The sequence below is a fragment of the Apteryx mantelli genome, chromosome 2 (assembly GCF_036417845.1).
Source record: "Apteryx mantelli isolate bAptMan1 chromosome 2, bAptMan1.hap1, whole genome shotgun sequence".
NCBI lineage: Eukaryota > Metazoa > Chordata > Aves > Apterygiformes > Apterygidae > Apteryx > Apteryx mantelli.
The window spans coordinates 159,903,331-159,919,180 of record NC_089979.1 but is presented as its reverse complement, the minus strand read 5'-3'; the positions used below and the strand labels follow the sequence as shown (position 1 = coordinate 159,919,180).

The following is a 15,850-nucleotide window of genomic DNA, read 5'->3' as shown; positions in this document are numbered from 1 at the left end:
GATTCCTCTGATGGGAAGGGAGTGAGTGGGACTAGGGAGGCTTCTACCTTGCTGTTTATTTGCATTTTTCTAGTTATTTTCAGGGAAGCAGCAAACTATTTTGAGTCTTCTTCAAACACAAGTAAAGTTTCAGCACACAATACTAGACCATGAAAATTGCCATACCAGGGCTGTCTGATTCTAAAGACTGCCTCTGATAATGGCTAACCGTAGCTTATTTCTTGGAAAGATATAAACCTTCATATAATGGACAGTACTTATAGGAAAATTACTTCCTAGCCCTGGGGAAAAGACTGGCTATTTTTATGTTGTGCTAGTGAACCTTAGACTTTATTCCTCTTAACCCTATTTAATGTAATAGTGAATATTTTTCCATTACCCATTCAAATCCTTCTGTGAATCCTGCTGCTGTTTGAACAGCAGCACCCATTGCATGATGCTCTGCCCCACCAACCTTCCCTCTCCCAAAGCATTTTCCTGCCTTTAGTTTTTCTAAAAGGAGGCATCATCTATTCCATTTGTTAACTTCTACAGTCTATGGTGCACCCTCGCAGATTACTAAACTATAATCCAATTTTTTTCATTTCCCATCAGAAAGGAGGGTCTCGGTCACGCTACAGGCAGCAACGAGCGCAGCCCCTGCCTCCACCAGCCCGGCGAGCGTCGCGTTGGGAGCTGCAACGTCGCGGCCGCTCACCGAGGCCAGGGCGGCTGCAATCTGCCGGGGCAGAGGAGAGGACGGTGCCCCCGAAGCTGCCGGCGAGACGCTGCTGCCCCTCTCCGCCAGCCGCACGCGCACCGCGGGCAGTCGCCCTGCAGCCCCCGAGGGGCCCCCTCCAAAATAAGAGCAAAGCACCAGCGCTTACTGCTGCATTCACAGTACCATACGCCACGGCCAATGCAACTTTATTCACAAATATGGTTTTTACAGAGGTAGAACAAAATACTTTGTATAATCTTTTTTTTAAACTATATACATATAAAGAATATAATAGAATGACAACAAAGAAAACACTGTGAACAAAACAATGTTATGCCATCAAATACAGTACAAAGAGCATGCAAGAACAGCTTCAAATGAAATCTTGCTGGTGTAACTTTATCTTTCTTCTAATGTGGTAAATGAAGAGTAGTAAAGAGTCATGCTCTAATTGGATCGAGTATGCCACAGCTCTCCATTTGTGTTTTAATTCTTTTTTTTTTTTCTTCTTACAATAAACAAACAGGATAGCTTTCTTTACACTGTGGTGGGGAATGCTTTTGTAATGCCCAATGCAGTCTTAACAGAAAAATATAATAATCAAATCTACAAAGTGTGCTCTCATTTAAAAAGCAAAACCATAGAAACTGTACAGTTTTAAAAAGTGAATTATCACAACTGTTTCTTGAGAGAGTTTTCTAACCAAAGAATAAAATACGCAGGCTAGAAATTAGGAGAGCTATTGCTCTGTAACAAAGCTAATCAAATGCTTGTTTTCTGTTCCAATAAACAGTTTTTTAATTAGTAACTATTCTGGAAATTATGAAGTGGGTTGGGCCGTATTAATGCTCCACTTGATTAATAAAGCATGAGTTCCTTACAGGTATTACAGCTAGCATTTCCCTGGGGATGGACTGACACTGGTTCTCCATGCACGCTAGAGAGAGGAGAAGGTTTAGTCATTGGTGTACATTTTAAAAATGTTTAAAAATCTTTTAAATTTCAGTAGCATCTATAAAAAAAAAAAATCCTGCTTGCTTTGCTGCCGAATTGAGATTTGCATATGGGACTTTTGGGTAAAATTCATTCTTGGCCCTCACTAGTGCCAAGGACTCCCACTGGATGTTAGCAGATGATGTTCAGGAGCAACGTTAGAGCTGGCACCTGGAATAGGTGAGTCAACAGCAAACCCCGCGTGGCTCTTCGTGCGCCTGGGGCCGAATCCCAAGGATTGGGGCAGTTGGGACCTCCGCTGTCCTGCTCTCCGCCCCGCCAAATCCTGGCCGGTGCCTCGGGAGGGCCGAAGGCCAGGCAGGGCGGCCAAGCCGTCACTCCTGCAAACCGCAACGCCAGGGACAAGCCCTGCTCTGCCGCGGCCGCGGGTTTTGGGCAGTGGGGAAGGGCGCGCTGGGAGCAGGGGGGGGCCAGTCTCCCATCTGCAGTCCCCCCCTTGAATGTCGTTTCAAGATCCAAATGCACAAACAGCACCTACAAATTCAATTTGTCTCTATCAATCAGGAACACAAGGACGGTCAATATTAAACACATGCTGCTTATGGCTAGGAGTCAGGCACCAGCCCATGTTTCACTAGCAATCGGTTTACTAAAGATCAAGCGAAATATTGAAAAAAGGAAGGGCTGTGGGTCTCCTCTGATCCTGGTTTCCAGGAAGACACTTTCCTCAACTCAAAATGCCAGTGAATATGGGGCAGGTACCATGGCCCGGGTACGAGGCCCGGGGCAGCACGAACACCACCCCTTGCCAAATTGCAAGGACTAAGCTAACAGTGAAAAGGGTAACGAAATACCTGCGCTGGTTGAGAATTCGTCTCCTTCACAATGTGGCTTTGCCAGGTTTGCACTTCCGTGGTTTGGCATCTCCCTGGGAAACGGCTTGTCCTGATGCAGCTGAACCATGCATTTCCCTAGCAGGCCCTGCATCAGATTATCACCCCCAGAAACAGGGCATTGCCCAGATGAAATACGCTGCGTGATGAGCTACAGTCAACAGAAAAAGCCTGGCACCTTGTTTTGGAAGAACCGCACGTAACACGGCTGAAATTAGCAGGCTGGCAAATGCCATGCAGCACGCGAGCGTCCAACCGCTGGAGCCAGGGCGCATCCCCGCGTTGCTCAAACCGCTCCCCACGTATGAATAAAACAACACGTCCCTGCCCCATTAGCCTGGCGGGAGATTAATGCCCTCTAATCTACACTAAATAAACTCCTAAGCACGAAGACCAATAGTTTAGTCTCACACTTGGCTGCTTGTGAATTAATAGGGATTGCCCTGAAATTGCTATTATGAAATGCAAATATTTGCAAAAGAACAATTAAAAAATATTCCTGAAGTGCAAATGACAGGCTCACCAGCCATGTTTGTTGTGTGCCCAGGGAGAGTCGGAAGGCAAAACACGCACGAACCGCGGGGCAAGAACCTGTGCTAAAAGCCCCTCACTCCTTTGGCAGCTGGTAACGGCACAGCGACTTGCACTGTGAAGCAATTCCACCTGGTAAGAGGAAGGCTTAGGATGTCCTGATTTTGATTCCTTGGCCAGTTCATTTGGATATAGCTACCTGTATTTTTGGAAAGCTGAAGTATATGGCTGACAGTAAATCTACTTCAAACACTTGCTGATACTGCTCAGACTGATCTCATCTGCCCTGATCTGCAATTTTGTGTTAGCTAAGGTAATAAAAGAATCCTGTTAAACCTAAATTATCAAATGAAAAAGGCAATTTTCTCATTCATACTCCATTAGTTTTTTTAGTTATTGCTAGGAAAGCTCTAAAATGCTTAGGCCATAAAATAAACATGTGGCTTAATGTACAGTATGTGTACTTAAGAGGATGATGGCAGCTGCAGTAACTGCTCTGTACTGCCATGGTAATAAGATGCACAAATTAAGCAACAGTGCATACCAAGTACAGCACACAAAAATGTATGGAGAAAAGTAACAAGTCTTCTGCTTTTTTTTTTTTTTAATAACTCTTTAATTGCTAAAAAGAAAAAATCACCAATATCCACACCTACAACACAAGATTGCAACATGGTTGATTTCAATAGGTGCCGGTTAGCTCTGTTCCAGAAAACCTTTGCAATATTGTATTTTTAACATTTCACTGAATAGAAGTTTATAAAAGCTCCCCCCTCCCAAATTAAAATCAATTATATGGTTTTCAATGCTGAAGTCAAATAATTAACCTGGCATGGTTTCAAGCATACAACACCATTAAGATTTTGGAAAAAAAAAAACCACCCAGAAACCTTAAATCACAGAGATGTTGGATAACACATGAAAAAGTGCTCATGTCCCATTTTCAAGAGGAAAGGCGACATTTAGTAGCTTAGATCTAATTCAAATTCACCTTTGAAAACAAAATTACGAGCTTAGATCACATAAGCACATTTGATAATTTTACCTGTAGGCCCTTCATTTGAACAAAGTACAGAACTTTCTGTCAGAAGTTTCCATTCCTCTAGAAGAGTATCACAACCAGAACTGTGAATTCACGTAAGCAAAATTGCATAACCAAACCATTTACATACATATTTCAGCATTATTTTGCAACAGTAGGCATTAGGCTTTTTAGAACACAAGAATCTCTGCGATTGAACCTGTGTGCTTCTTTATCCCTTATATTTAGTTAAAACGTATCATTCAGAACAAGGCAAGGACAGAGCCTCTGCAGAGAGATGCAACAAATGTCTGGATCAGACAAACTCCATGTGAATCATAAAATGCAGACTGGAGATTTTTCCTTCAGCCAGGCGTTTACAGACGTACACGTTCTGGTCCAAAAAGGATGGCACAGCACAGTTTTTACAGAGGGAAATGCAAAAAATATAGAGAGGAGAGTTCCGTTCTCTTCCCCAGTAATCCCATAAAATCAACAATCTGTTTCCGTAACAGCTCCGGCCATTTCCCTGGCTGCTGACAGGGCCTTTACTCGTGACTTCGGGTTAGCCTACTCTCTCCTTTCCCGCTACGTCAGTGGTAGGTGCCCGGGAAGAGCTGTTGTGCTCATTACCCCTCGGCTTCCCATTAACGTGACCAGCTCGTTCTCCCCAGTTGCAACAACTGCGCACGCCTATTTACTCACAGCTGAGATTTTCTTCCATTCATGGCGCAAAGCTGAAAAGTAAACAACAGTTAAGAAAACATTTGCTTGCCAAAGCCCAGCACGAAAAGGTGCAAGGGCTCTTTTGCCGGAGCCTGGACCTGTGTTTACCGACCCCCTCGGCATCGGTTCAGGCTCCCGCTCGGCATTGTATCGGAACAATCACCATCCCCTTCAGGCCCCCGCTCTTACGCAGCCTTTGAGAAGTTACAAAATATAACAGAACACTGTTTTCTGAGACGATATTGACTGCACTAATTACCCACAATACTGTATATTTGCTATTAAGAATATGAATGTGTGCTTTCAAAGTGTGACATTCAGGGCTTCGAGGATGTGAAAGGAACTGGATGGACTGTTCTGTCGCTTAATCCGAGGCTTCAATGTACTTTGTAAAATTTATTTAACACCCCCCCCCCCCCCAAAACAGAATACACATTTTAACTGTTGAACTTTTTACCAGCTAAAGAAGTTTGTAAGGACCCTATCACTATGTGGTTACAACAGAAGATACACAGTTAAGGTCAGGTCACGGTTTCCAAGAACATTCACAGGGACTGAGGACAAGGAAACGAGGGCTGGATCCTCAGGGAGCCTTTAGGAGCCCGAGCCGGTCACTGTGGAAGTGCCTTGAGTATTGCATTCACTTCCTCTGCAACTGCTGTCAAAGCAAACTCAAACTGCTCCTGCGGAGAGAACAAACACACCCCCTGAATAATAAAACACAACACTTCCAGAAAGGCAGGTGCACTGCTCTGCAGCAAAGCATCCTCGAGACATTGCTAAAAATATGAATATGCAGGATGGATGGTACACTCCAATGGAAGGGAACAAAATGTTCGGGGACTATTGATGCCATATACCATGTTTGACAGCATCTTCAAGCCGGAGTCATTTTAATGGAGAAAAATGTTGGTAGCAGAAACCAAGCTATTGGGACACATGATATATTGCAAGTGCTTGGTCAGAAAGGCTCGGGAGTAGTTGATCACTAGCCATTTCCTTCCGACACACAGATGGAAACGTATTAGCATAACTGAGATATGAAATAGGTGAGACACTGCAAAGGAGAGTCTTCGGCTTCTCTCAGGAGTGTTTCTAGCTGAAATCAGCTAGAATAAATACTTCCTCACACTATATCTATTATACAAAACAATATCTACTCTCTGCTTTACCTGTTTTTTTTCTTTTTTTCAGCTGCCGTTTTAACTGCTTTTTCTGCACCCAACCATTACCTAACAATATTTAGATCACTCTCTTGACATTTAAGAAATACTTGGGAAAATTTTTGTTTGCTACTGATTTCCTGTAAGCATAAAACCAAAACTACTAACAGATTTCTGCGCCGGGTCAGCAGAGGTGTGAAGGACACAGGCATGAATGCCCACCTCACCTAAGCACAACCCTAACATGTTCCTGAACTGTCTAGTCTTACATAAGGAGCTTTACTTCCTCAAGGCTAACACGTGGTATTTTCTAAGCAAGGAATTTTTGTCAGAAATTTAGCTTACTGAAGTATCTGACAGGATGATTTTGAGTTTGCTTCTTTTCAGGATAAAAAAGACAAGTTTAGTCATAGTATAAGCAATTGATGGACACAAGTCAAGGACTGTGCAGAAGCGTCTGGATTTTCTACAAGTATTCTAGCGGTTTAAGCCAACAGGGGTCAAGAGCTGTGGAAGAACTGACTTTGAGAGAGGATGTCTGAGATGTACCCTGCAAAGCATCCTGAGATCACTGAAGGGACACTATCTGTGCCTACGGGCTGGGAGATCAGTGGTCCAGTAGGTATCTTCAGACCCTCAGTTTGCCCTAGCTGTCTGGCATTGTGCAGCATGGGTGGAGGTATGTAGGCTACAACAGCATGTGGGTGCAGAACGCAGCCATACCCTAAAGGCAATTACTAGACTAACAGTGTTCATTCACGTTTCATTTTCCAGTGTTTCACTTTACTGTGGAAATCTGCAGGAAGGATGAAAGGACAAATTACAGATGTTCAAGTCATAGTTCAGAAAGACGGGCGACTTGTAACTCCTGCAGTTCAGTGTCAGTCTTCTCTGCCTTGTCCTGCCCCGCTGCAGAGTCATCTCCTACGTGGAGATGCCACAGAGAGAAGCAATGAAGGGAGTTGCTGGACACAAACAGAAGAAAAAAAATCAGACTAAATTCTCACAGACACCCTATGTTCCAGAATTTTGCTATCTGCTTGGCCCTGTCGAAGTGGCATCCTTGTACGTTTGCTGGATGGCATCCAGTAACTTTTAATCAGACATCAATTCACCCTAAAGAGTAAGGACTCACCCTCATTAGGCACTGAAAATGGTGTACACGTCTGCCTCTCCCTCCCTCCATTCCCCAAGGTCTCTGCAATTAAAGAAGAGTCTGGAAATGCTGGTGGCCTCCCCGGAGCAGCAGCTGCATTTCATGACAGAGCACACGAAGAGTAGCTGGAAGGCAGACGAGGCAGAGAGGGCGTTCATCCGGACACGCAGCGTCAAGAACAAAACGAGGTGCCTGTACCTGCTAAAATGCTTCAGGGTGTTGGGACAACATACGAGTGGCACCAGGCTCCAAGGAGAAGAGACTTGGCCGAAAGAACAAGTGGCTGCCCGACCTTATCAGTGCAGCCCCCAGAGTCCGTCGAACGAGGCAAAGTCCTTAGTGACTACCCAAAGAGGCTTGAAAGCTGTTCCTGAGACCCAGGCATGATGTGAAACCCTCCCGCTGGAGCTGACAGGAGACGGGCAGAGCGGGTGCTGTGCTGCTGGGACGCCGACAGCATGGATCGCTATTGCTCCAGCCATCCGATGTGAGCGGTGCAGCCGGTCCTCCTGGTCTGCCAGGCCTTGGAGCATGGCAAACACAACAACAGTATAGGCTGATCCGAGCAAGTGTGGGGCTGACACGGTGATCCAGCCAAGTTTCAGAGATGTTCAGACGTCTCTTCCAAGACGTAGGTGTCAGTTCAGAAGAAGAGAAGCTGCCGCCTCCTGTAGTAATGAGGCTAGCTAATGTGCTCTTCATCTGAACATTTTACAGTGAGGAAAAGCTCATAAAATCAGGGACTACAATACTTAAATACTAGTCCCATAGCTGAAAGTAGCTTAAATTACTCTCCATTTATTCACTGAGCAAATCTGCCCTTAAACCTTGCCAGTCCAACACATGTTCACCTTACTGTGAACAGCTGCCAAACTGGGGAACCCTCTGACCTACGGGTGCCTTCAGCCCTTGCCGGAGCAAACACGAGCACAGAATGCAATTCTACCAACAGGGGCAAACCCACCCCTCTCACCCGAGGACTTCAGATTGATCAGCATGAAAACTGAAGTTCAGATATGGATTTTGGAGACAAGTTCAGCAGAGACCACCAACTTGCTTTGGCTGCAACCCTAAATTGCTGAGGTGAAACAACTTAGAAAGCATAATCTTCACCGTCAGAGCTCGTAACTGGCTGTGCAGTGCTGCAGTGAAAGGGAGAGCAGAGCAGACACATGAGATTGGCAAGGACTCTGTCTTCCCGGGATTGGGCAGCTGAGCGCCTTCCCCCTCCTTCCTTCGGGATAATACGCACAGGAGAAATCCAAATAGCCGAGCTTTCATTGCTGTGCATTACTACCCTTCAGAGAAAAGCCTTAACACTCCTCCCACACCTTTACTGGAAAACAGCCACAGTTGGATGAAATTAATTTCAATAATTCTTAAAGGAGCTCAGGTTGTGGTTTTGTATGGCTATACTATCATTTACATGTGTTATTTACATATGCAAGACTAACTGCAGACGAACTTAAATATCTAAATTTGTCTAGAAAACAGAAGTGGACAAGCATTTTGTGATGTCAGTCCACCTAAAACACAGAGGCAATATGAATATATTTAGAAAAATACGATAAGCTATGTTTTCATTCAGACTCCAAAAAAAATTGCCAAGAAAACCAAGCTGAGTGTATGCATCATATATAACAGAATGAAGAAGATTACATGAAGAAAGATGCAGAAGGAGGAAAAAAAGGAAATATATTTTTCTCAGAGAATATTCATCCTCTTTCACTGCTTTTTCCTTTCATATGTGGCATATCAACTCTGTTTTATGATTGGCCTGCAAAAAAATTGCAAAACCACAAACCCTCTATTATGCTTCTCAGAAATGCAGAATGTCGTTAGGATAATTTCATTACCATTTATTATATACAGTGCTCTTGAATTAAAGATCCCTTCCAGAAGACAAAATGTTGCAAACAAATCTTTCACATGCTTATTGAAAATGTGGAGCGCTGCCTGCTGGAAACACAATAACATTGCTAAAGTAAGTTGGTGTTTATTTTGCCTGGGGATATTCTGTAATTGGCATTTCTAACCTGACTTTTAATCCATTGTTTTAAATTACTCCAAGAGTCTAATATTCCTCATTTGTATTCAGTTGGGAAAGCACAGGGATTTGTTTAAATCCATCAGAAAAATTCTCCAGGGACAGTGCATTGCTAGCATGTAACCAGATATTTATAATTTGCAAGACATTAGCTTGAATAAGTGATTTGGGTGGTTTTGAGAAAACGACAATGATGGAAGAAGGAGCAAGATGAGAGATAAGCAATATCCTAAGAAAATTTTTCATTCTGGATGAAAACATTGGATACATTTTCTTCCTGGAGTGCTTCCAAATAAATGTTTGGAGGGGAGAAACACAATGTCTTTAGTGAGATTTTCATCTCGGGGACTCAGGTAACTATTTCTGAGCTAACGTAGAGAAGTTGTTTGCATAACCTTATTCTTTGGTTCTGGAGCTATATTTTTTCTTTTGCTGGAGGCAAGAAGCTATAATTTCTCTAAACAGAGAGACACTGGAATCAGAGCTCTGTATTTCTACAGAGCTACCATGTAAATTGGATGCATTTACAAAGTAGTTCAGGACTTGCATCTCCCCTCAGAATAAAATATTGCATATTGTGTGCTCTAAGTATTTTCTCCCAGTCTGAATAACCAAAGCAGAATAAAGATTTGTTCAATTTTGTGTCTTACACGCAGACAAAGATTAGCTAGCTTTGACTGGCTCATCATTTTTCATACACTTACTTAACTGGTAAATAATAATTAACCCCCCCCCCAACAGTTCTGCAGCACCACTTCTCCTAGTATTAATGGGAAGATAAAATGATTAAGAAGAGATTCAAGAAAAGCTATGAGCCAATGATTGCTGCAGAACACATTTGTTTCACCACTGTCCCTCAGCAATTTTAACTCCCTAAATGCTGCAGACATTGCTGCTAGTCCCCGCCTGCCCGAGACTGAGTGCTGTCCCATTGCATATTACTCAGTTTGGGGCAGGATCTCTCATTCAGTATCTTACAATGCCGTATACAGAGTCCTCTGGTCTCCGTGAATGAGTTTCTCTAATGTTGTATTTGCAGCTCTTAACCTGCAGCAAATACCCCAAAATATCATTCCATACATCACTGAAAATAACAACCATAGAGAGATTAATTTCTAATTTAAAGCACTACAATCACACTATCAGCTATCTTTAAAAGTTATACATTTTCAAAAACTCCAAAACTGTTATAGCTGACAGTAATTATAGAATAAGATATTCACCTTACCAAAGGGCACAAATGTAGTCACTGTGCTACATTCATCAAGGACATGGCTTTAGGCTATTCCCTTCAAAGTTACTATACATGACTCGATTTTCTCCTAAACTATTTCCTTTAAGTCAAAACCTTTTTCAAAAAAAAAAATCAAATGCAGCAGTTAATATTCCCTTTAATGAGTTGAAGCCTTTTAAAAAATATTACGTGCATAGTTAACCACAGGTACTCTGAGAAAATAATCCATATTTTGAGGATTAAAGCAAGAACATTCTTTTAAGCACACATTTTCTTTAGTAGACTATAGATTGTTGTCTTGACTGCCCTTCATATATGGTAATCAAGATAGATGTAGGAGATGGTACAAGAAAGAGCAGTAAACACCAAAGAAAGCAGCCTAGATAAATCTTCAGCATAAATAAACCTCAGTTGGTAGGGAGCCAAACAGAGTAATCAGCAAGCGACCTGCATTAAATTAGGTCATACCCTCTCTCTTCTGTCATGAAAACAACTACTGTGAAAGACCTTTAATGTATTTAAAATCCCAGTGGATGTATTGACAGTACCTTTGTCTGGACCATGCCTGGTCTCTGGTCCCTCAAGTGCTCCAGGGTAGCAGCAATATCAATCTCTTTAGCACCTGCAACAAACCACAAATTGGGCTGAGTTCAGAGCACAAGATAATCCATGCTGCATCTGTCAATCTCTTGCTATCGGGTTCCCTTTGGGCTACCAGTCCAATTGAAAATTATTACATCCATCTCTCAGCAGACTTGGCAGGCAGCTGCAATTTTTGTGTTCATATAGAAAAAGCAGAGGTTGGGGCAGCTTTTATTAACATTAATTCAAGGAAAGCCAGAGAAAAGCAAATTCTTAAAAATGCCTCTGCACCTAGAGCAGAATATATTTGCCACAACGTAGGGGTCCTGCTTGGCTATGCCACCAAGTGCTCCTTTGTCACCACTATGAGTATGCATTGAATTAAGGGCCAGACCCCCACAAAGATTTATGTTGTTAAAACAGGATTTAGGTGAACTTCTGTCCCCCACAGCTGGGATCTCGGAAACCTGCCTATGGCTTCCTAGTTTAGAACCTGCCAGAGCATCTTGCCGCCTGATCCCTGTTTGAGCTGGCAGATCTGTGGCATTTACTTTAGGTTATATGTTGGGTGCACGGACACAGCTGCGTGCACCGAACAGCAACACCAGCATGCAGAAAGCAGGTGAGCAGAGCCTCACTCCTCTGAGGACCAGCTCCCTTCCTCAGGGCAAATGTAGCTGCTTTCCTTTGAAAACAAGATGGGTGAGGAGCAAAGCAAGTCCTAGTGCCTCTCACCTGTCCTGTAATACCCTAGAGCCTAGAGACCTGCAGGGGACTAGGAGGTGCTGATTTCCTCCTCAATTTCTTCTTCAGTCAGAGACTTTTCAAAAACATCTTCCTCACTTTCCTTAAGTGCCAACCAGATACACTTTATTTGAGGCGACTGAGAGGAAATCAGGATTCTGGTCCCTCCAGTGAGTCCTTGCATGCTTCCCAAGGGTGGAAGCCCAGCTGGAAGCCCTCAGAGTTGAAAGCTTCCTCTGAAGCTGAGGAAGATATCCAACTCAGGTCTTCCCTTCTTGTATGGATGCTTTAATTGTTAAGACAGTTTATCAATGATAGGCGTTGGCTACGTTCTGCAATGTGCTCCATCGTTTTGAAGGATATTCATAGGTGTGCTCTGAAGAGGACTATGGACGTACAGTTTGGTAACCGCTTCCCGCTGTGTGGCCCTAGGAATCTCACAGCCCAGCACGTGTATATTTGGGACTGCCTTCTGCAGGTATTTAAACCTCCCCAAGGGCACACAGGAAACCCAGGTGCCTAGCTCCTGGTGCCTAGCCAGATACCTAACCTACCTCGGGGGGCCGGACATGACTGTGGCTGCTGCAATAGCTCACTTGCAAAGGTCTAGTTCCCAGGACTGAATTTGCAGAATTGAGCCCAACACTTACCACTCTTCATTCTAGTGAACTCCGAAAAAGCATTTATTGTAAATCAAATGAGGTGTTGGAATTTAAGGGCTTAAGGATAGCTGTAATTAGGTTTATGTCAATGTAAACATCATGCACCTCCTCATTTACTCAACACAATTTCATAACTCAGCACCAGCTTTTCAAAAATTCAGAAAGGCAACTAAAAGTAAATGATTTAATTTGGATTAATTTGAAAAAAGACATGAGAAGATCTTTAAAAATAACATCAACTTTAGAAGAATAATCAATTTGAAAGGGCCTCCCTAAAAACATGTTCTTCAGCTGTATCAGAATTCACTCTGGAAGTGTAACAGTGACAGCTTAGAAGGGGTATCTGACATAGACATTTTTGCTCATTACCATGGGATTGGGGCATTGTGTGATTTTTGCTGCTTTTTTCCACATATTGTATGGGAATTTACATGGAGGACATTTCAACAAAACAGAAGGTTTTACTTTAAAAGCAAAAATAAAACTACACAATGGAGCAGAGCAATGCACAGCTCATATGCCTTAAAATCAGAGAGCAAGGACAGTAATAATAATTATACCCTAAGTCAGCTGCAGTTTTTACAGTTGCCTTTTATCCGAAAGCATCAGTAAAGCTGTGGCTTGTGCTTCCAAGAGTGCAAACAGTAGCAGTGGCAGCACAAGGTAGCTCATTTCAATGTTCAGTCTCGCACACGCACATACAAGTAGGTAGGAATTTCGCCACTGAGTTTTCTCTTTCCGAAATTAAGATCTGAAAACAATTCCGCACAGCGACACCAAGGGCCTGGGATAGTGGCGGTGCTGCGGGAGCCTCCGCGGCGTGCTGCGAGGAGGACGGCAGTGATCCTCCCGGCCCAGCAGCCCCCTCGCGTGCCACGCGGGCTTCCCTGTGGCCCGAAACGTGCACGTCCACCCTGTCCAGTGAGGGATGCTCTTTAGTTGAAGCTACTCCAGCCCCAGGAGAATACAGTAACATATTAGATGCAGGAGAAAGGTTCCTGACAAGACCCCAAACCCCTTTTTAATGGACAGACAGGCTTCTGTGCCTACCTTTGAAAGAGTTAATTCCTTCATTTCTGTGATGCAGGTTACAGGCATTTACTAGTGAAGTGATGCTTGCTTTTTTATCATCGTTAGTGGAATGACATGCCTAATAGTATGAACAATGCCTGATCATAAAATCCTGATTTAGCAAAACACCAAAGCATATGCTTATGTTGGAACGTATGAATAGCCCTAGTGGGCCAGTGTGCTTAACAGTAAGCTTGTTCTGAAGTGTTTTCCCAGTAGAAGTCACCGAAACTTCAGATTTTACTGGTCAGCATCCCCAACACATGGGTTGTGATCAGCATGCCACCTACAAGCCCTTCTGATGTCTTCAGCCACAGGTAATTAAAAAGTGAAGGAAAGCACAATTATGATTTTGCCCAAAGTGTGTATCTTGCTGCGAAGTCAGGCAGCACCATCACAGGCCATCTGCAGTGTCCGCAGCACCACAAAGCACAGATTTGTTGACAGAAGAAAGAATTTAATGAAGCAAAATCAGCGTCTCGTTTCTGAGGATGAGCTTTACTCATTCTCTTTCCAGCTAGGCAGTTAGTTAAGTTACACAGAAAGGCAAGGGAAAGTGAGGGAAGAGACTGCTTTGCTGCCCATTTTTAACATTTCTGAATGCCTCTGACACTATGGTGACAGCAACTACCTAAGTGCCTAGAGAGGCTGATCAGCAAAACATAGGGCTGCAAAGATGGGCAGCTGCTTTGAAGGAAAGATATCTTGGGACAAGAAAATTCAGAGGAAATAGGATGAAATCCATGGCACAGGAGAAAGCTAGCATGACTTGTTTTCTCTCTGCATGAGGAAACTCTCTCTCTTCCTTTCCCGCATCCACTGCCACATATTTTGCATCTATTCCCTTATTGTGCCTAAAACAAATGTGTTCAAATATATACATTGCTAGTCCACTATTAAAACCCATTTTGTGATGACGGCTTTTTTCTATTCATACTAATGCTGAGTTGCTGTTACATCATGTAAATTCAGCTCACTGCCACTGATGTGTGTGACAGTCTGCAGAAAGCTCTCGAGCGACAGGGACAGGCAACGGAGGAGCCTTCGAAGGCTCGAAGGGCAGCCTGGACCCCACTTGCATTCACGGGTGATCAGAGCTCAGTGTTCAACTGCAGCGTGAACTTTCAACTCTCTCTTTAATTGTTTTGTTGGAATATGACAAAAATTCACACTGAAGCTTCCTCTTTATATAATATATAAAGAGAATTTAACAATAGCATACATACATAGGAATATAACAGAGTGGCATAACAAATTTTCATTCTATAGTGTTCAAAAGCACTTTATTTATGCTTTTGAGCTACTTCAGGTGAAAAAGAACACAGCGTATGGTACATGACACTGGGAGAGAGGAAAATCACATCTAAAGACATCAGGGTCAAATCATGCTCTTACTTAGATGGACACAAAGTGCTACACACTGCTAAGATGTTTTAAAGATTGCTTAGCTGGAAAGCTCACATACGAACTAAATTTCACAAAACAGTTTGGAGAAAAAGCTGAAGGAGCTTGACCCACCGATTCCAAGGATATTTCGTATTGGAAACGTTTTGCTCAGGCAACTGAACTATCACGCCCAACAATAATGGCTAGAGATGTCAATTTATTGTCATACAACAAATAACCTCGAGGAAGGGTTAAAAATACTAGGCTCGGGAGCACTGAAGATAACTGGAAAAGAAAATATAACGTGTCAAAGAGGCAAGATTTTTTGTCCTTTCTTCCCCTGTTTAACAGTGCTTCCGGTTTCGGGAAATAAAAGGAGGGATAAAGAAAGCAGCATCTAAAGAATAAAGAAAAATTCAGCTCTAACTGTATTTTATCCTATAGGGAATAAATTTGGTTTATGTTTGTCACAGGTTCATATCAAATTTCATTGCTTGTTTTAAGTGAACGTAAAAATGTAACTTAGGATGAGACTGAGCTGATGTAGTACCAGCAGTAATGAGAAGTGACTGTGCAATGCTTTTTTTCTTAAGCAGACCATGCATTTGCAATAATTCCTTGTGAGCCAGCCTGTGTGCACCTTTCCCCACCCTGAGCAGCTCAATGAACTAGTTGAGTAAATATGCCCCAAAATACTTCCACGCCAGTGCAAGGCAGATTTTGGCTTCAGCAGTTAACTAACTACCACGTTTTTAAGGGCTCGAAGCGTTTACAGTGAATGCCCAACAATCCACATCAGAAACTGAATAAACTGAGAGAAAACAAGAGAAGACGCAAGCTGAATTATATTTTGCCCCCAAGGAGCAAAGCTGTTGCTGGAGTTTAGGGTCGCATCCTTTCCAGCCCTCCCTCTCCCCACAGGCACCCGCGCAGGAAGCGCCCTGGCACTTAGCAGCCGGTGCTCCTGATTAGCGGCTCTC

At 43.2% G+C, this 15,850-nt stretch overlaps 1 protein-coding gene across 1 annotated transcript in view; it reads right to left on the bottom strand.

Moving 5' to 3' along the window:
- Positions 1 to 890: 890 nt before the first annotated feature.
- PTPRN2 (protein tyrosine phosphatase receptor type N2) overlaps positions 891 to 15,850 on the bottom strand; it is a 586,186-nt gene continuing 571,226 nt past the window's right edge. The window contains exons 23-24 of the mRNA XM_067292199.1: positions 10,974 to 11,047; positions 891 to 5,508 (exon numbers count right to left, since the gene is read on the bottom strand). Coding sequence (XP_067148300.1) covers positions 5,437 to 5,508; positions 10,974 to 11,047 — 146 coding nt within the window. The 3' untranslated portion in view covers positions 891 to 5,436. The remainder of the gene's footprint in view (positions 5,509 to 10,973; positions 11,048 to 15,850) is intronic.